Source organism: Diabrotica undecimpunctata, chromosome 5 (assembly GCF_040954645.1).
Source record: "Diabrotica undecimpunctata isolate CICGRU chromosome 5, icDiaUnde3, whole genome shotgun sequence".
In the NCBI taxonomy this organism is placed as follows: domain Eukaryota; kingdom Metazoa; phylum Arthropoda; class Insecta; order Coleoptera; family Chrysomelidae; genus Diabrotica; species Diabrotica undecimpunctata.
Genome location: NC_092807.1, coordinates 123060604 through 123083855, shown reverse-complemented (window position 1 = coordinate 123083855; position 23252 = coordinate 123060604). Strand labels below are relative to the sequence as shown.

Sequence of the window (23252 nt, the reverse complement as noted above, 5' to 3'; positions counted from 1 at the left end):
GTTGTTAAACAATATTTGTTTTCTTTCTTAAATTAAGAATTTTTAGTGTTAAAAAGCATTTATAACGACACTATAAACAAAAATCCCTGTCATTATGCGGCGCCTCTGCGAATCTTTCGAATTGCAGCCAAGAAAATGAATTGACAAACATAATGTGGCAATTTAGAACTTTCAACATTTTTCTCTATAGAAATTGTACTATTTTTAGGGTTGGATTACTAATATTCTATTAATAAAACACAGTTGACGTTAAGTTATACACGATATTGTAGATAAATGGAAAGATAAATTATACACACATTGTTAGTCTAGTTTTGTTGATATAAAACGATAACAAACTTATAATAATATTTTCCGTGAATAGGCTTGTGATTGGAGTAAGATACTAAAGTAGAACTTAGAATGTATATTTGCAGATCATAATAGTAAAACGATAAAAAAACATCGATAACATTTCCATGGAAAAGGAATATATTAACTCATTACTTTTCCTAGCCGTTTTAATATCAAAGAAAATTACCGAATATGAGACTCGTGTGTATAGAAAACCAAAAACACACCAACACTTATTTAAATTACAAATCAAACCACAACATCAATATTAAAAATGGAATCATTAAATCATCATATTATGATAGAGCTAAAATTATTTGTTCTAACGAAAATTCTTTCACACCTACTGACATCTGTTTTATTAAAAAATGATTATCCGTTGTATCAAGATCTATTTTATCTAAATGCAAACCTAATAGCAAAGATCGCTTTTTAAAAGTAAATCGTAAAATCTAAACATTACAAAAACCCCACATAAATTTCGAATAATTTCAAAACTGCACATTTTTAAATACATTAAAATACATTAAAAAGAAAAGAAATGTTCAGACTTGCTTATCAAAATTACTACATAATGAAATTTTACGCTAATGTAAACATCCAATATATGAGTGTAGAACATTTTGAAAGAAATATTATTAGAGAGCTAATCACCTCCTTGCATGAAAGAAATAAATCAACAAACGATAATGTGAAGAACTTAATAGTTAATACTTTTATGATTATCAAACAATGTAAGATAACAGCAACATGTTTAACGACTTAACAATGAAGTTTACAAAAATAATACAGTAGTCTTCAATTAGTTGGTTCTCAGCATTAAAATTCTGTTCAGAAAATTAGATGCATTTCGAAAAGCACGCAACATTCTGCCACCTATAATTAATTTGGAGACAGGTGCAAAGATTTAAAATCAATCGAATTTTAAAAGGAAATCAGTAAAAAACATAAAAAGTGGGTATTTTAGCAGCTGTCGATTTATTCGCCAATTCCTCTTATATACCCCTCGATAGTTGTGCTCCAAATTTGCAGGTAAAATGTTGACTTTTTATGCAAAACCGGCTGTAGACTGCTTATTTCAAAAAGAATCAAATAACTAAGTTGTTTTTACGTTCCTGCCACATTTTTTTATTTAAACTCATTAACGCAACTTATTGGGTAGACTAAACGCTTATATTTTCGAAAATGTCTTTATATATAATATATACAGGTATGCAAAAAAATCATCTGACTACAGGACGGACCGAGGAAACATATTATATAGACTGTAAATCCGAGAGAATAACATGTAACCACATGTCTGTGATAGACCCGTAAGCACTATGGGCAGTCTTGTCTGTACATTGTTGCCGAAAGAAAGTTTATTTTTTAGATGGTATGGGGAAATATTTCAACGATGTGATTACAAGACTTAAAAGCAGTTTCATATCTTAGATTCAATCGCCAGTTTCTTTAATCTTAATTTATAAAAAATAGCAATAAATTCTTAACGGCAAAAAATCAAACAATTTATTCTAAAAAAATGACAATTTCAAAGTCCACCACTTTCAGCCAAGCAGTAGCCCAATCTATTGCATAATTATTGCCTTCGGGTGTTCGACAATATTTTGGGTGTTATGCTTTGAAAAGTCTGAATGATTGTTTGACGTAATTCGACTAAATTTCCGGCACGTTCATGCTGATGTCGGTAAATTTGTTGCTTCACATAAACCCATACGAAAAGGTCCAAATGTGCAAGATCAGGAGGTGGCATTTTTATGGTACCTTTTGTACTAATAACTCTATCTGGAAACGTAATGTTTAAAAATCTAACACCTCCCTTGCATTGTGCGCTGGACAGCCGTCTCGCTGCAATAAAATTTCATCCAGATTAATAAGTAATACTCGAACTGCTGAAATCATGTGATTTCTCAGGAGATATAGATATTTACGACGACACAAAGTACCCACAATGAAAAAAGGGCCAATTACGTTGTCACCTAAAATACCAGACCAGACGTTAACTTTTTGACGGTATTGTGTTTTGTAAGGAACACTCATGTGTTCCAAAAGACTTTTGGAAAACATTTTTGTGATACATGGTATACAGCCAGCTACAGGAACTTAGTTTCCTAGTGGACTTATGTGTTCCTTACATATAGGAATATAGCTGATACTGATAGCTTTACTGATAGCCAGTTAAAAAAAAAAAGAAAACTCATGTGTAAACAAGATTTTTTTCATGACATCCTTGTCACGATTAGTGCGTTTTATCATGTCCTCACAAAACACCCTCCGTCGTTCATAATCAGAACGACGTTTGAGTATGAACTGAGTTTTTTTTTGCAATTTATAGCAATGGTACTTGTTTCTTTTTAAAATATTTCGTTGAGTTTTAGCACTAATGACCCGTTTCTCTTGAAATTAGAGTGCTATGACAAGGAAAATTGATTTCAGCTAGACTACATACAGCAATTTCACACTGTTTCCGTTCGTCATTAACTACATGAGCTGGTTGATTTTCATCTTCATCACTGTCCGTGTATTTTTTACAATTCTTGACACAACCAGTTATTTAAAATTTAACAATAATGTTGTGAATTATAGATTTTGTTGGTACAGAGTCTTCGAATGAAAACGAAAACCTACCGATTATATCGTCTGTACTACTTCCAGAATAATGTCTTTTAATAATTCGAACTTTAAAAGTTCCCATTTTCCTAATTTGAAATATAAATTCCTTTTTTTTTGTGAATAAAACCATAATTATTACTAATGAAAAAATTAACTTATATTTGACGTTTCCGTTATCAAAACTGAATGTCACTTTGACAAAACTAGAATTCAATCTAATTAGTGTTAAAAACAAGGTCGTATGTCGGTACTAATTTCATACTACATTCGTTCTCTCTCTGTTAGCGGAACAACCTCATAAACTCGGATCACTATTCCCAGTCCGAACTGTCTAGTGAATTTAGTAATTATTTTTTTTGCGAAGGTAGTTACTTTTTGACAGACTAAAAGTGGCTGGAAATTACTATACAACCAAGCACACGTACTCATAGCCAATATTAATAGTAAACAAACTAAATAGCAAATAAAATAGAACTTTGCGAATTACTGACAATCAATATTTATTTATCTGCACCATATAATAAATAGTTATGTTAAATTATAACAAATATTTTTTAAATATATACTACCCAAAATTTGATGGGTTTAGTATACACTTCGACTATTTAGAATAATTCTTCTTTTTTTAAAGAAAGAAGTCTGTAATAGTAGGATACTTCAGCTATTAATACTGAGAAGTAGGAATTGTTGTGTTGTAGGTTTCCGACAATGAATCTGTCAAAATATGCCCCAGCTAAGCGAATGGAGTTTACTATTCTTTTCGCATTAATTATGCGTGCTATATGCAGTTTTCAGGTTACCGCAATTATATATATATATATATATATATATATATATATATATATATATATATATATATATATATATATATATATATATATAAATATATAACTGTTTTGGATGGGTTGGAGTCAATAATAGGGCTATTGGTTAACTATTTTTTTATATTCTCGAGCTTTCAATTGTGTTTACAATTATTATCAAGAGCTAAAAAAGACAAAATACTTACAAGGTTGAACTAAAAAGAAAAAACAATTTTTGTTAACTTACCAAATAAAAATTAGTTTGGTAAGTAAAAAATCACTGCTTACATCTTCAAAATATTAAATACAAAAATGTTTTTTTATCTAATAAATGTTTCTCTGAAAAATTTTTATAATTTTTATAACCGTACTCAACTATTTAAGGCTAAAATCAGAAAAGAAAATGTTCTATCCAATTATTCCTAAAGGAATAGGCTGGGCAGTCTTTCCAGCTGTTGGTTTTGCTATAGGCTGGTACTTAGATAAGCAAGAAACAGAACGACTTTCTCTCTTCCGAGATAAGAGCGCCCTTTATGGTAGAGTACTCAAGGAAGGAGAGAAACCTAAAAATTTGTATTTAATATTTTGAAGATGTAAGCAGTGATTTTTTACTTACCAAACTAATTTTTATTTGGTAAGTTAACAAAAATTGTTTTTTCTTTTTAGTTCAACCTTGTAAGTATTTTGTCTTTTTTAGCTCTTGATAATAATTGTAAACACAATTGAAAGCTCGAGAATATAAAAAAATAGTTAACCAATAGCCCTATTATTGACTCCAACCCATCCAAAACAGTTATATATTTGTTCCAAACGAGTCACAAGTACTCCTTTTTTCTTATTCTTATATATATATATATATATATATATATATATATATATATATATATATATATATATATATATATATATATATTGATATGATTGGTGTTTAAAGAAAATAATTTATAAGTTATATACTAGATAATTTTAGATATAACAAGTATTTGGTTATTTTAAGAAGTTATATACTAGAGAATTTAATAAAAATATATTTATGTGAGGGCATTTTTAAGAAATTAGCATATAAAAAGTATTTTTTTAGTAATTATGATGTTGTAGATATATTTAAGTGAGCCATGTGACTAGGCAACCAGATATACATACTCTGAAGTGACGTTTAAGAATAATTACGAATATAAAGTGGGGTTATAATGATAATATGTTGTTTAAAATGTGTACTTTATTAAATTAAAATGTTTAATTTATATAAGTTACTGATTTAAATGTATACTCTGATCTGAAAAGCCTAAATGCCAACAAAATTCTCGATAGATAAGTAAGGAATTCTCTAGATCACCGGAGATGGCTTTGTTTGCGAAATGGTTTGTTCCAGAAAATTCAGACATGTATTTAATAGAACAAATGGAACATGATTTCTTACCAGATGGTTCTGGAACATCCAAAAAGATATAAATACCCGGTGATTTGGATTCGAGTCAGAAAGTTTAAGTCAAGCAGTCAGAAAGTCGATTCAGTTAGTTATGAGTTTTTTTAGTATGAAAATTAGTTAGAGGCAGTCAATCAGTTACAATTGTTCAATATAGTGAGTTAAATCAATATTAAGAAACAGTATAAAGAAAATAATATTGAAGATTAAAAATTATGTTATGTATAAATGATGATAATGGAAGAAGTATTAATTGAATATTAAAATTAAATGATATTTTGGTGATTGGATATTGATATATTGAAAAGAAGAATAAAAATAAATGCTGTTGCTGGTTTGCTTGGTGGTTTATAAATGCTGTGAAGAAAAATATCTTAAATTGGTGGAAGCTGATAATTGGAAAAAGTAATTTCACAAAAACAGGGATAACCGAAGCTGAGAAGAAGACATTTGAGTGGTGATTATAATCTATATAGTGGAAAACAGTTCATTTAGGCATTCAGTGACAGAAAGGTACAAAATTTTGTTAATATAATTTAGTTAGTGTCATAACAATTTCAATTTTGAAGATATTTTGTTTAAATTTTACATTGTCTATAGAATTTAATTAGTTTCATAAGAATTTCAATTTAAAGATAGTTTATTTTAAATTTACATTGGCTAGGTTAGATATATATGTGTGTTTCATAATAGATATAATAAAGATAATTTAAAAAAGTACTTACAAACTAATTCTTTGAGAACCGCGATAAAAACCCTATATTATTAAAAAATACTCATTGCTCATCATTCAAACAAACAATACATCATAACAATATATATATATATATATATATATATATATATATATATATATATATATATATATATATATATATATAATATATTGTTTGTTATTTCCTGACTGTGAATTTTTAAATAGAGACTGAATTCAACATTATATTGGAAAAACACACCAATATCTACATAGAGGAGTTGTTGCACACAAACAGTGCAAATAAAACATGTTGCACACATTATACAAATTAAACACTACAGCCGTAGCCAAGCATTCTCTAGAAAATAGCCATTCTTTTGATTTTGAAAATGTACAGATTTTGGAAAAAGAACAAAACTACAACAGAAGATGCATATTGGAGATGATTCACATAAAAAAAGATCAACCTTCAATAATAACACTGATAACAAAGATCTTTTCAATATGTATCATAATTTAATAAATTGAGTTGTTGTTTCAATACACCATTGGCAGATATTTAAGATACGACCTTAAACCGCTCGTATTTTGGTGTACCTGCCATATGCATTTTGAACTTTGTGTTGTATGTTTCCGATAACGAATCTGTCAAAATATTCCCAAGGTTAGCGAATGGACTGTACAAAAAACTAGACGCATCTATGAACATATGATGAAGTGGATAATTAACACCGTTTCTTATAAATTGCAAGCTCTTTTGTGATCGTCCATTAAACTCTTTTGAGACATTCTTCTCGGTACCCTCGGCAGCAACTAGCAGTTCATTTACCATTCTCTTATCGTTAAACAAGTCTAGTCATGCAGCAGTAGATGTACAATGACGTAAAGTCAAAAGAAGAAGAAATTTATTCTTCTTCCGTTGTTCTTTAAGAACAACGGAAGATACATGGCCACAAAACGAATACCACTTTCGGTTAGGGTAACCACACCTGCTTTTTGAACTTGAAGTTGAAGTTTAGAGGCTTCATTCATGCGCTTTTTTTATTTCAATAAAATATCTAAAAATATCATTAAAATATCTTTTTTGAGACATTAACTTAAAATTCTAGGATACTAGAGACATAGTACTGCCTTTCCTACTAAGAGCAGGAAAGGACCATAATGTAATTCAAGAAAAGAGCAGGAATACTATTGAAATATTAGGAGTAAGCGAAGTAAGATAGCCCGGTACAGGAAATTGTCCTCAATAATATGGCGTTGCATTTATCATACACAAAACATTGATAAATCTCTAGAAAGCTTTACCCCTTACTCCGAAAGCATAGCTCTACTACAACTAAAATGTAATAACACTATATTCAATCTAATAAAGCAATCAAGTCATGCATCCACAGCACACAAAGAAGAGAATGAGGTAGAAGAATTTTATGCGAGAATAACAGCCATCACAAAAAGCCTCAAGAAACATCACATCAACATTATACTAGGCGACTTTAATGCAAAAATCGGCAAAGAAAAAGTAGCTGATATCACTAGAGAGTACGGATTAGTAACCAACCAAACTTAATGAAGACCTGAAAAAAACAATAATATCAGAAGACGAAGAGATAGAAAATATATATATATATATATATATATATATATATATATATATATATATATATATATATATATATACAATAGCACTAAAGGCCTTAGAGGCCCATGGCTTAAAAAAGTTTGTTCTTTCTTCATTTTCGCTTTCCTTTATGTACTGAGATCTTCTCTGGCTCGATATGTGATTTTTCTCCATTCCTTCTTATTATTCATTTTTCTTTTCTGGCCTTCTAGTTAAATTTCTTCCATATCTTTTTCTACCTCCTGATTCCATCTATTTTTTGGCCTTCCTTTTCTCTTTTTTAAAGTTATAGTGTAGTTCAGTACCCTTTTTGGAGTCCTCGTGTTCGGCATCCTTTCTAGGTGACCTCGCCATCTTAGTCTCTGTGCCTTTGTGACTCCTATTATGTTAGGTTGATTATATAATTTCTTTAACTCATCATTTGATCTTCTTATCCATAAACCGTCCCTTATTATTCCTCCATATATCTTCCTCAGGATTTTCCTTTCCCATATCTCCAGTAAATTGTGTTCATTTTTTGTCATTGTCCATGTCTCACTGCAGTACGTTACTATTGGTTGTATAGTTGTTTTGTATAACTGTATTTTTGCCTTTCTTGATAAAAACTTGCTTTTCAACATTCCACTAAGAGCATGTACACTTCTATTGCCTGCCATTATTCTAGCTTGTATTTCTTCTTTAATGTTAGGTTTGCGTAATATTATTGTACCTAGGTATGTAAATCTTTCTACCATTTCGAATTCGTATGATAATCTTTCTTCTACTTCTACTTTAAACTTTTGTCCATCCCTGAACTAATCATCTGTCCACTGCATACATTTTGTTTTAGTTTAATTTATGTAAAGTCCCATTTTCTTTGCTGCTTTTACTATTCTCTGTACTATCTCCTGTAGCTCTTTTTTTCCTCTTGCCAGCAACACTATATCATCCGCAAATGCCAAAACTTGGTGTCTTTTATGATATAGGAGTCCTTCTCTATTGATTTTCGCTTCTCGCATTATTTTTTCTAGGCATAAATTGAAGAGTAATGATGACAAAGGATCGCCCTGCCTTAATCCTTCGTTTACTATAAATTTGTCCGATACATGATTGTTTACCTTGACTCTGTTTTCTGTATTCTCTAAAGTAAGATGTATCATGTTACGTAACTTTCTGCTAACTCCCAGTTCCTCAAGGGTCTCTTTTAATTCCTTCCTTTTTATTCTATCGTATGCTTGCTGGAAGTCGATGAATAGCGCTATCGTTGGTAAGTTGTGTTCATAGCTTTCTGCTTGTAATTCTCTGATTATGAATACTTGGTCCGTTGTGCTTCTCCCTCGTCTAAATCCACACTGATATTCGCCTATTATATTTTCAACTTCTTTTTCTAGCTTATCTTTTATGGATTTTGATAGGATTTTATATACGGTATTTAGTAACGCTACTCCTCTGTAATTACTGCATTCTGTTTTGTCTCCTTTTTTGTGTAATGGGCAAATAATGGCTTCCTTCCAATCTTCTGGTATTCGTTCTTTTATCCATATCTCCTTTATGATCTTGTATATCCAATTATTTAGCAGTTTTCCACCATATTTCATCATCTCTGCTGTTATGTTATCGCTTCCAGGGGATTTGTTGTTTTTCAGATTTTTTATGATTTCCACGATTTGTTCTTTGCTGGGTGAATTATCTTCTATTTCTTACAAGTGTTCGATTCTTGCTTCTGCTTCCATACATTCTCTTTGGTTTGACTTATTATTGTCATTTAGTAATTCATCAAAATACTCTTTCCATCTTTCGGCTATTTCTGCTTCCCCGCTTATATTATTTCCTGCTTTGTTTTTAACGAATATGGGTTTTTGTTGGAAACCTTTTTTTTCATTTCTAGCACCTTGATATAGGTTTTTTATTTTTTTATTTCTGTAATTCTCTTCTATTTCTTTTAGCTTATTTTCTATGTGTTTTCTCTTCTTTTCTCTCAACACCCTCTTTACTTTTTGTCTTTGCTCCCTATATCTATTCTTTGTCTCTGTTGTTTCTTTCGTGATCATTTCCATCCTTAATGATTTTCTTAGTTCTATTTCTTTTTGGCACTCTATGTCGAACCAGTCTTTCCTCTTTTTATTCTCTTGTTTATTACATTCTTTTGCTGCTTTGTTCATTATTTGCTTTATGTTTTCCCATTTGTTCTCAGTTTGCTCTTCTATTTGTATCTTTTTTAGTTCTCTTTCCATTGTTTCCTCGTATATTTCTTGCTCTTTCTTTGTTGCTAATCGAATTGGGTTATGTATACATTTCTTTTTTTTTATTTTGTTTTTGTTTTCTGGTATCAGTTGCTTAATTTTGATGCCCACCATGTAATGATCTGAGTCGGCGTCTGGTCCTCTGTATGTTCTTACCTTCTTTATACATTGCTGTTCTTCTTTTTCGATGAGCACGTGGTCTATTTGGTTTTTAGTCTTTCTATCTGTTGATATCCATGTTTCCTTGTGTATTTCTTTTCTTTCGAAATATGTGCTCATTATGATCATATTTTTTTCTCTTGCGAAATCTATCAGGAATTGTCCGTTCTCATTAGTTTCATTGTGTTTACTGTATATTTAAAATATATAGCAAACCAAAAAAATACTGTAGTTTTAGTACAAAGAGAAGAACTTAAGAATACGAAAAGAACGAAACGGAAAAATGGATGACGGAAGATATTTTGGAACTCATGGAAGAGAGAAGAAAACACAAAAAAAACTCACACCCATATAAAGAAATTCAAAGAATCATAGATTCAAAAATCAAAGAAGCAAAAGAAAAATGGATAAATGAAATGTGTGACGAAATAGAAAACCTAGACAACATGATACATTCAACTTCTACAAAAAATTAAAAGCAACCTCTAATAATAGCAAGAAACAATATACCCACTCCAGCTGACAACAAAGGAAGAATAATTTATTATAGAAAGAAGCGAACAAATTCAAGTATGGAAGGAATATATCGAAAAATCCTTTGCGGATGACAGACCTGAATTGCAATAGAGGTTGGCGTGGGAGATGGAAGGACCCCCAATCCTAGACGTAGACGTAAAATATGCGATACAATGTGCAAAGAATTGGAAAGCTTGTGGACCAGACGAAATAGAAATAGACCTAATAAAACTAATAGATGATAACAACATAAAACTACTAATACATCTTTTTAACAACATATTGTGGCGTAATACCAAAGGAATGGCTTAACTCAGAATTCATAGTTATACCAAAGAAAACTAGTTCCCGCAAATGCGACGAATTTAGGATTATTAACGATTAACTTAATGAGTTACTTAAAAATATTCTTAAAGATAATACAGAATCGAATTTATAAAAAATGTGAAATAGACATAAGTGACTCTCCGTTCGGATTTAGAAAGACCTTGGGAACAAGAGAGGCGCTGTTTGCGACTCAGAACACTCATTCAAATATGCCTCTATCACCAGAAAAAAATATCTGTGTTTCATCGACTACCAGAAAGCTTTTGATAGAGTCCAGCATGAAAAATTGTTGTATGACTTACAGAAGCTAGACGGAAAAGATCTCTTCATAATTCAAAACCATTATTGGAACCAAGAAGTAATCTATAAAATATTACAACCACACTACTAAAATCGTATAAAAAAAAGGTGTTCGACAAGGATGTGTCTCCATTGCTCTTTAACTTGTACTCTGAATGCATATTCAAACAAGCACTAGACGGCGCCGAAATTGGTATAAAAATAAACGGTACATATATTAACAGTATTAGGTATGTAGACGATACCGTTCTGATAACAGAAAAATGGAAGACTAATAAAATATACTAGACAGAGTTAATAATGCAAGTGAAGTAATGGGACTGACAATAAATTTTAAAACTAAAGTAATGGCTATTAGCAAAACCGATGAAAATTATCGCATTGACCTAAATAACACTCAATTAGAATAAGTTCACAAATTCAGATACTTAGGAGTAGTACTAATTGATAAGATATGATATGATAAGATCTGAATATTGATCCAGATATAAAAATAAAAACACGATTAGAACAGACTAGGAAGAAGAACAATAAATGGAAGCAAATTATTTATAATCGAAACCTAAGCTTAGACATCCGAATTAGAGTTATTCAATGCTACGTTTGGTCAGTCCTTCTGTATGGAGTTGAAGCTTGGACACGAAAATTAAATACCATGAGACGGCTAGAAGGCTTTGAAATGTGGTTTTATCGCAGAACGCTCAGAATATCATAGATACAACACATTACGAATCGCACAGTATTAACACCATAGAGAGTTAGAACTTATAACAACGATTAAGGAAACAAGAAACAAGAACTCGTACCTAGGACACATAATGAGAAATGAAAAATACAATCTGCTACGATTAATAATTGAAGGGAAGATAGAGAGTCGAAGAGGAATAGACAGAAGAGCCACGTCATGGCTTTGCAATATCATAACTTGGACCGGGTATGAACGTTCAACAATTACTGAGAGTGACGCAGAATAGAGAATATTTTGATGTAGTGATAGCAAACCTCCAGTAATGGAGTGCACCAAAAGAAGAAGAGACATGGTGGGTTTCAATTATTTGCTAAAATATATGCCTATTAATACTGCTGTAATGTATTAGCGTGACTTCTGGCCACGGTGTGATAGCTCGTCAAAAAAATGTTCCACGAATTTTGGGGAATAGTCTGTGTGATAAAACATAGCTTCAAAATACATCTCTGAATTATGTATAACTTCTGTCACATTGATTTGGATCAAATTTTATATTCCTTTTTCTACTCTTGAAAAATATTGCTAACTGCATATAAAATTGTAAAAATAAGAAAGATTCTACCTAGAATGAATTATAATTCAACATCCTGTACATATCATTTTAGAAGAATCAACTGCCTTTAGAAGCGCCGATGGACTCAGTATTTTACGGTCGGATGCCTCATTATAAAAAGAGATTCACGGCGTTATTGCTCCATGAAAACAATAGAAAATTATGGGAACTTCCAACCCCTTCACCAGGTCAAGTTCCCTTTGATTACTACTCTGGATTCTGTTTGTTCTTTTGTCTTTTGTTCTGACACCGATTTAGAACAGAAATAAAGCTGAAAGAAATCTTTGTATGTGAAAATATTTAAGACGGCTAGCTGTGACGTACGAATGAATTTATAGCAGGCCAATTAAGTTAGCTTTTTACTCGGCACAATGTATAGACGGGTTTGACAGTTGAAATGTGTAGTATGAGATATTAGAAAAATACTCTCATTTAGGGATTCATCCATTTTTTAATGGAACTATTTGTAAATAAACAATCAAATTTGATCATAACTTGTCTATTTAGAGATTTGACGTCCAACTTTTTCAGAAAAAAGATACACAAAATGAGATATGCTAAATTAAGATCGGTTAATAATCAAAAAAGTTACTGCAAAATGAACAACAAAATCGCTTTTTTTTTAATATGGTTAATAACTTTTTTATTAAGTATTTATTAAAATTTGTTTAAAGATACCCGAACTTGAGAGTCTTATCGTGTTTGAATTGTGTGCAATAAATGAGACAGATCGGTTAAATAGTTTTCGCGAAATTTAATTTGTTTATAAGATTTTATGAAAAATGAGCTAATTTCTAAGGCTGGTCTAGCTAGATAATTTGACTGAATGGATGTCAATAATATGGGGCTATTTTCTTCGTTAAGACGTATACTAATGATCTATGGAAAAAAAGTTAGACTTAGTAGGTACACAAAATGATTTAATAATAAATAGCACGTTTTAAGCTTCTAAACATTTACAATAACTCCTCAAGTAGAATTTGGTTCAAATTAAATGGCTAAAAAATATTTAAAAAGATGGTTAAAAAAACACAATTTCTAAAACAAATTAAGATCCTACAACCCTTAGGAGCCAAGATAGACGTTTTTTAAATCCCTGTTACCTTAATTAACAACATTAAGGGCTGAAATTAACCACTCTTTTATAAAAAAAAGTCAAAGATTTTAACAAAACATTTAGCAAATAAAATTATTGAATTTTTTTAAACAATAGTGTTGTAAACAAAGTACTTTGCGTTCCAACTAGGGTAAAAGGAGTGTGGGTAGTCTACTGAAAGGCTAGCAGCACACTTCAAAAATCATCAGTTTCAATCAAAATGGAGGACTCGGAAAAATTGAAAAATATCTCGGGTCCTACTTGACCAAATTTGCTCTTTTTTTAAGCTGTGGTACAACACTCAAATAATAACATTTGTCGTATTTTCATTTCAAAATTATTCAAAACAAAACAGTTAATGACGATGGGATGAAAAAATCTTTTCTTAGTCGCCTTTTTATTGTTATTTTTTTATTTCTTTATTTAAAATACAGTGTGTCAATTTTAAAACTTACAATGGGCTATATCTCAAGAACAAAAGCTGATATCGAAAAATGCTTGAAACCGTTTCTGGGATAGTAAGGGGGAACTAAAATGACATGAAGGAGAACTCACCCCCATCAACCCCCTAGGCCCACCCACCACAACCAAAAAAATTTAAGTAAATTGCAAATCCCTACTTCTTCTAATTCTTGCAGTACCGTCTCCTATCGGAGGTTGGCTACCATTACAGCAATCTTTACTTTGTTGGCTGCAGCTCTGAACAACTGTATTGAACTGCACCCATACCACTCCCTTAAATTTCGCAACCAGGAAATCCTCCTACGTCCAACATTTCTCTTTCCCGAGATTTTTCCTTGGATTATGAGTCTAAGCAGAGATATATATATTCCAGTTTTTTCGTTTGTATGGTTTTTATGACTTCGCATTCCTTCCCCATCTTCAGCAGAAAATCTTGATTTGTTACTCTTTCTGTCCATGGTATTTTCCACATTCTCCTGTAACACCACATCTCCTATAACACCCTACTTGTGATACATCATTGAAAAGACTATAAAAAAGGCTATCCAATGGTATAAATAATAATCATACAGAGTGAAGCAATAATTGTGAAACTTTGCCTTAAATGGAAAATTTAATGAGGTTTTTTTAATTTTGTTGGTGACCCTGTATGATTACTGTTTAATAATTATACAGGGTGTTAATATCAGCAGGCTTACTATGACTTTTGTATTTGTAATGCTATCTCCCGGACTATTATTTTTAATGATAAGTGCCCATCGGAATTTTTTTTTGCTAAATACAAACTTAATTTGCCGTTTTTACAAAACAAGTTGAAAACATTTGTTTTTTGGGTTCTGCCAGATTCAATAATTTTTGATTTATTTGAGAATTGTCTCTCAGAAAAAGTGTTATTTACGAACAGCTCAAATATTTCATGAAAGGCATCCGGACAAAAATGTAGGTCACGTGTAAGTCCGCGATTTAGTTGAAAAGTTTAAGAGAAACGGGATTAGTGCAAAATAAAAAAAGGGATGCCCAAGATTACTGAATGAAGCATCCCAAATTGAGGTCCTTGGAAATTTTGCAATAGAGCCTACTACATCAACACGTCAAGTATCTGCAATAACAGGACTTTCAAGGTGTTGAAATTACATAAGTTTCACCCGTACAAAACACAAATTCTTCAAGAACTAGGCGATAATGATCCACACCGACGAATTGAGTTGTGTGAACTCATGACTGAAAGAATTCGCGTTAAACCGAGAATGTTAAAAAATATTTGTTTCACTGATGAATGTACTTTTATGCTGAATGGTAATGTAAATAAACAAAGCTGTCGGTACTGGAGTAATGCGAACCCGCATCGATTCATAGAAGGTCAAACTCAATATCCTGAAAAACTGAATATTTGGGCAGGAATGTTAGGCGATGCTATAATTGGTCCCTTGTCCATACCGGCAATTTAAGTGGCGACATTTATCTCGATATGCTGGAAACACCATTGAACCTTTAATTGCGCATGAATTAGAGAACCAAAGGGATGATCAAGGCAACCTAGCTTTAGACGAAGATTTATGAACTTCCAACAAGATGGAACACCTCCTCACTATGCAGCTCCAGTTAGGCACTGGTTGGATACTAATTATCCAAATAAATGGATTGGAAGGAGAGGTCCTATTGAGTGGCCACCGAGGTCACCAGACTTACCGCCACCTGACTTTTTTCTATGGGGTTACCTCAAGTCAGTTGTTTATAAAACTCAACCTGCGTCACTTGAGGAATTGCGAGAAAGAATATATATTAAAAAGAAATTATTACTTCTTAAAGTTTAAATTTATAGTATATAGTATGGGTAGTTTGGACGAACTGGCTAGGAAAAATATGCTTATTTCATATTTTTTCACAAGTTTACTTGAGATAGTCCTCTTATAAGAAAAGTGCATGTTGTCCAGAGAATGATGGTCAAAAATGGTTTAAACAATTTTTTTAAATAAATTGCAAAATTGATCTTTTTGTCCGTAACAAGTTTTTTAGGTTAATTGCTCAATTGCTTCTGACCAAAAAATGTTCTTAGTAACTTTTCTCTTAAATGCATCGTTTTTGAGTTATAAACAATTTAAGGTCTTAAAAAGCGCGAAAATAGCCATTTTGAAGACTTAATAACTCAGTGAGAATTTTTTTGGTTTTTGCAATCATCAAATTAAACCTAATACTCCATTTTACAAGATCCCGAAGAGTTTTTAACAATAACTTTATAACAACTGATTGTTTTTTAATTGGTAATTTCGCGCCACGGGACCAAATAATTGGAACTGAACCCATTTCGGATTACAGAGTTTTTCAGATTAAACAGATGTTCTTAAAACACTATTTTAATAAAAAAATAACATAAATAATATGCCTATCATTACGTACAGTACTTTTGTTTTGAACGCAATAAGATACAATGATAATAAGAAGGAAGTAATGAACCCTTTAATAGAACGACACCAAAATGTTAGTCAAAATGTCATAAAAATTGCAACATTCTGATATCATATTAGAAAAGAAGGTAATAAAATATCAGTTTGTAAGAATGCTTTTCTCAGTTTGCATGCCGTTTCTAACTCATGACTACGTTTGAATGTTCTTTTGAAAACTAGAAAGCTGAAAGCCGGGGTAAGGGGCAAGCTCAATACTTGTCGACATGTGAAACCTCCAGAATATCAGGTTACAATAAAAGAACATATAGAATCCTTTCCCACCAAAACCTCCCATTATAACACTATAAAGTAATGCAGTATTTGATGATAAATTTAGTGTTAAAAATATGTACAAAATGTTCATTAAAAAATGGCCAGATTTGAGACAATAGGTAAAATATTAGTACTATCTTAAGAATTTCAATGAAACTTATTCTTTGCGTTTTTGAAGAACACAAGTTGACATATGTGGTGAATGTGAACGAATTGTAATAAGGCTGAAAGATCCGTACCTAAATGATAATTCAAAAAGGGTGACCACCGCCAAATGAATGATGCACAAAGGCATGTGCAAAAAAGTTTTATACTTAAATTCAAACTGTAATAAAACTGTGTGCTGAAAGAGATGATGTTTGTAGTATAACTTTAGACTATGCAAAATGTAATCTTGCCCAACATGTCACAGGAATACCTATACATAGGAAACCATATCCAACACACATAGGAAGTTTTTTATTATCGTCGTCAGCTCTGGGTACATGCCCTTGAAATCCATAATTTAAAACACAACACTGGTCATTTTTACATGTATCATGACGGACAGGCTTATAAAGGTCCTAATGAGGTATGTAGTTTGATTTTGGATTACATTTTAAACATTTCTTCAGAAATAACTAACTGAACTGCATATATTTTTCTGATGGGTGTCCTGATCAGAATCCCAACAATACAATGGTAAGATTTTTGATGATACTGGCAAGTAGGAAACGCTTTAAAAAATATTATTTCCTTATTCACAGACACTTGTTTTTATTCTGTGATCATAATTTCAGGACAGTTAAGAGACTAATAAGGAGATCTGATCGTGTTTACCTGCCTGATGAATATGAGAATATGATTTTAAGATGCAGAAAAGCATATTTGTTCACTATAACCTCTATTAGACACAACTATATTCTTGACATCAATCACTGGTGACCCAATTTTTATAAAAGATGTGCAAGTGTCTTGAAGGAAAAGTTAATTTCACTGTGTCTCAATTTAGACAGTTCACATCGAAGCACCAGGCTCTTTTAGCACAGCCAAGTAGAATGGCTTAATAGCCATTCTACTGATAGCCAATAGAAGGCCCTAATTCACATACATTTAAGTTGGTAAAGCCAAATTTTAACCCTCAATTTCCTACTGATAAAGCATATAAACAACCCTGTCCCAATAAATGAAGCAAAGATAGCAGACATTTAAAAAATTCTCCAATATACCTATGTCTGGAAAGGATTAGTTTCTATTACCATATTACCTCTTTGAAAGTCTTTGAAACATGAAACGAGGATATCTTTATTTGATGCTCAGTCTCATTGTTAATCAATATTTCTAAACAAAGCATACATAGTTTTAGAATTGTTTTTTGTAATTGAGTGAAAGAACAGTACATGTTACATTTTTGCAAATATCTTTTTTCTGGACTTGTTAATAAATTTTATTTGGCTATTTAATAAAGAAGCACAAAAGCTAGGACTTCACACTGTATGAAAATATAAAAACCACCAGTTTTTTGTTTAAATGGCATTTTTTAATTTTCTAAATTTAAAGCTAAACTAAACTATAAAAAACTGTGTAAATATGTAAATATACAAGCACATTAATTGCGAAAAAATCAATTCAGTCTTCTTTACTGTCGAGATATTTATAGTTACCTATTTTCTTATTTACTAAAAGGACATAAATAGATAATACAGATATATTTTGGGAGCACAAAAGTCAATTTCTTCATAATAACGTTTATAACATTAACATAAAAAATGAGCTTATAAACTATTTCTGGAATCCATTGTTTACTGTGTGATAAATTTATTAAGTAAATAGAGTTTTCTTCAACACCTTCATCCCAACTATACCTAAACTTTATAGTTCAGTGATAAAACTAATCTGATCACAATGTAAACATGTCAACAAAAATAGAAAAAAACAAATAAATAGTTATGTTGATAATAAAAGAAGAAATATTCAATGCACCAGTTCAAATAAAACGGGATTTATTCGAAGGTTTATCTTTTTGATAAGGTTTCCTGTCTTAAATCATAGAAACCACACACAATGACAAAAACTATGCATGAGAGTGAATACTAATGATATTATAGACTTAACATTCTTTCAACGTTTAATACATGCTATTCACGGGATATAAGTATTAAAAATACATTGATATAAACCTTACCTGCAATTACAGTATCACTTAAGTTATATTTGTCGTTGGATTTAGGAAAATCCTTCAATTTTCTGTTACTCAATTTCAGCTCTCCACTTTGGTTTGCTTCTTCCAGTATTCGTTCTAAAGACCGAGTCAACTGGTTTTGAATATGTCCGCTTATATTGGAAACTAACACTGCCATCGTTCATTGTACGCAAATAAACACAATTTTCACGATCTTAGTTACTTCTATAATTTTTATAATAGACTAATCGAAGGTAATGAATCATTTTTAATTTGTTTACGGTACCCGTACAATTACTATACGTCGTTGTAACCGGCAACACAGAACATTATTGAATGAACAGAAGAAAACAGAAAATTAAATGAAACACGATAACCGACTCGGTTTTGCTTCGCGTTTGCCGATCGGTCAACCAAGAAATTTTATACAGTGCTGCCAGATTTTAAAGATAAATAAATATTTAAATCACTTAAAAAATAACCACAACACTATTAATGCAACGATAAAATTTAGATTTAATAATAATTTCTGTGGAGAGAAATATACAGATAATAAAAAATATAGTAGGCAGACAGATCTACTGTAACAACTTTATTAAAAACATTTCCTCGAGAAGGGTTGCCTCCAAAAAAAGATAATATCCCACACACCGAATTAAGTGAAAAACTCTGCAAATAAATTGACATATTCAAAGATGTTAATATGATTTAATCAGATGTGTATACGTATTTCCAAACAAATTTGGACAGATATCCAATTATGTTTTATATATCTCTGCAAAAACTTCAGAACTGAGAAAAAGTATTGTTCTGAAGCTATTTTCTCGTGGCATTTTAAATTAATTTATATTTAAATGGGAATAAGCCACAATTAAAGGTTAAAATACGTTTATTGACGTTTCAATTTCCACCAATCAACCATCCAAAGGTTAAAACGTATTTTAACCTTTAATTGTGGCTTATTCCCATTTAAATATAAATTGAGAAAAAGTAACATAAGAAAGTACCAAAACAGTATAACAAGACTAGCTCTTAAATATTACTTAACAAGTAAAATAATTAGACCACCAAATGGGCTATTATAACAGAACAGAAAAATATTAGATTAGAGATAGGTACTATTAAAGAAAAGATTGTGCAGATCTGGACTAGTCCATGATACTGTAGCGAAACATACAATTTTCTATTAAGTTCCTTCTTCTATCGGAGATTGGATACCATCACAGCCATTGTAACTTTGCTAGATTCTTTTCTGAACAGCTCTAATGAGATGCTGTTAAACCATTATCTAAAATTTTTCAGCCAGGAAATGTATCTTCTTCCTATGCTACTTCTCCTGCTAATTCTACCTTACATAATGGTTCTAAGCAAATCATATTTTCCTCTTCTAGTTATGTCGTACAAAAATTTCAATTTTCTTGTCTTTATATAGTTTATAATTTATAATTCTTTATTTATACTAGATATATTGATATAGCTTGATATATATATTCGGTAGCACGTTTCAAACGAATCAATTTTCTATATCTGGTCTTTCTTCGGTATTCAACCTTCCATTTCTTTTCATTAGAGCAAGTAAATACACTTAACAACTTAGAGCTCTTAATCCGAGGTGTATAGGTACCTTCACAAATTCTTTGTTAGTATCATTTTTTTCATTTTTATAAATATTTGTCTTGTAGTCATATATATAAACATACCAACAATCATAAGTTTAGTATTTGGCTTAATATTTTGAGTTTAAACCTACTGCATTAATTATTATTCCGTTCACAAACTCTTGTACCGATTCAAGACTGTGTAATAGTTAATAATATAACAATATTATTGACGGATCTTATGCTTTTTATGTTTTTTCACTTGTAAATATTGTTCTATAATGTTGTTCTATAATTTTTGTATAAATATTGTTCTATTTTAGAAATGGTAATTCCAAACCCTTTACGAAACACATATAGTATAAGTATTCATATATTTTTCCAATTTTCTGTACAGTCTTCCATAAATTACTTTCAGAAATAGGTTTGGAATATGGATATTGTTCTATAATCTGATCAGTTTTTAGCGTGTATTGTTTTTAGAATTACTACGAAAGTGAATGACAACCAGCCTTAGGGGATTATTTCAGTTTTATATAAACAGGATATTGAATACTACGTCAACCCTATTAATCAACAAATGAGAAGAGAAGAAATTTTTGATACATTGAAATAATTTAATTTCTCTTGAACTCATAAGCCTCGTTCACATTGCAATATACTGCTCGATTCTAAGAGTATTGAGTATTCGATTTTATCGAATAAATAGTGGTGTATGTGATTCACGCAACGAGAAACATAACCTTTATAACGAATATTAACCAGTCATCAATCATTTGGTATTAATTGATTGTTGCCTTGATCCAATCATCACGTCTTATTACAAATTATCACTGTAGAAAATAAAGTGTATTCATTTTTATCCGAATAAAGAATGACCCGTATGAAAATTCTGCTTTTTAAACATTTAAAATTATATATTTTTAAAAAACGTACAGTAAAGTGGCATGCGAATATGGTATAAAGATGCACCCTAACTTTTAAACAACTTTGGTTAATTTGGAAAAAGTGAACCATATTTCTGAATCCGGCAACACTGCAGGAATTTTTTATGGTAGTGGCTATTCATCCATACGTTGTCATAAATATTTTATCCTAAATACAGGTAATCTTGATACAGATAAACAGAGTAAAGCAAAACTAATATATGAAACTTGTTGAAAATTGTTAGGTAATTTTTATCATTTCAAGTTTTTCTCATTTGGCGCGCCCGATATTACGCGCCCCACTTCGTTTGGCGCGTAATAGAGGGCAAGTCAAGAAAATTCGCTTCTTTGCCGAATAAAATATACTATTTTTTCTTCAAACGTAGCAATTTTCAACTATAAATAGTACAATTCATACGCTATTTTTACTCGAAATTAACTGTGACAACTATCAAAGTCGTCTAGATGTTAGAAATTAAAATAATTAAGTCGTCGGTGGGATTTGCGTCTCCCTGGTTACAGTTGTTTGACAGTTGTTTGCAATTATTAAAGACAGCTTATTGTTGTTGCAACCGCAAATTTAGTGCGAAAATGGAAAACCTAAACGAAATTGAGTCCGCGGCTAATGATGCAGCAGCACGTCCAAGTCCGGAATAAAGTATCGGTTAGCGTACAAGCACTTCCAAGAGTGGTGCGATACAAGAGGAGTACGGCAAGTTACCGAAAACGTTTTACTGGCATATTTTCATATAATGGAAAATGAAAATAAATGGAAATCTTCTACAATGTGGTCACGATACTCTATGATAAAATCCGAGTTAGTTATTAGAAAAAATGTGGATATAAGCAAATTTTTAAAGTTACGTGCCTTTCTGAAAAAACAAGCGAAGGATATACTGCAAAGAAGTCTAAAGTTTTCACTAAAGACGAGTTTGATAAATTTTTGTTTGAAGCGCCAGATAAGTTGTTATAGGATTAAAGGTGAAAAAAATTATATTGCAAAGCATGTAGTATACTCTACTAAATTATAAAAATATTTCAGACTGTTTTGTTAATTAGGGTTACCGGCGCCTGTCGATGCGACGAAATGGTAAAAATGAAGACTGTGGACATTGAGCATAAAGAAAATGTAATAATTATCAAAATCCCAGACAGTAAAACACGACAAATTAGATCTTTTACGATAATTGGTCAAAACTACATTAAACTGTATAAAAAGTAAGCATCACTGAAAACAATAATAGTAAAAGTTATTCTGAAGCTATTTTCTTGTGGCATTTTAAATTAATTAGTATTAAATGGGAATAAGCCACAATTAAAGGTTAAAATACGTTTATTGACGTTTCAATTTCCACTTCGGAAATCGTTCTCAAAATACAAAAGTTATGATATAAAAGCTAAAGTCATCAGGCAGGCTGCAGTTAGCTTGATGCCTTATGAAATATCATTTAAGGTAAATTATTTAAATTTTTCCTATTTCAATTGCATTATAAGGAAATTATGTGATATTTACTTTTTCATATTAATAGCATGAATCCATCTTTTTCTTTTCTCTAATTTATATGTAATCTTTGGAAACCTATAAAAACTACACTCACAATTTTTGCTATTACATATTAGCACAATTAAATACGCAACATGTATTTGCATCCATTTTTGATAAAATTTATGCGTAAAAAGATAGGTCCAATTTTGTTATATTTCGCCGCTACGCACGCTGGCATCGTTTCAAGGTACCCCTGCCATGGTTACGCACAGAGCGAATAAAAACAACATAAAATGGGCTTTTGTCAAACACAACTAAATCCCATAAAAATCGGCATGGACCAACAAAAAAATCACTAAACTAACACAAAACGGTATATAAGCAAATCAACTCACTGCTAGCCCAGCTTTCGGTCTTGGCCTCCACACAACCTGGGCAAAGGTTGGAGACTGGATACACACAAAATACACATGTCGAAACAAAAAATGACG

At 31.1% G+C, this 23252-nt stretch overlaps 1 protein-coding gene across 3 annotated transcripts in view; it reads right to left on the bottom strand.

The window, feature by feature from the left end:
- The window catches only part of Lrch (Leucine-rich-repeats and calponin homology domain protein), a 212842-nt gene extending 193736 nt beyond the window's left edge, over positions 1-19106 (bottom strand). For 2 of the 3 annotated variants that reach the window (XM_072532637.1, XM_072532636.1), the window contains exon 1: positions 18755-19103. In XM_072532637.1, coding sequence (XP_072388738.1) covers positions 18755-18929 — 175 coding nt within the window. In that variant the 5' untranslated portion in view covers positions 18930-19103. Of the gene's footprint in view, positions 1-18754 lie in introns of all 3 variants that reach the window. The other variant, XM_072532638.1, reaches the window with a different exon arrangement.
- Positions 19107-23252: the final 4146 nt, after the last annotated feature.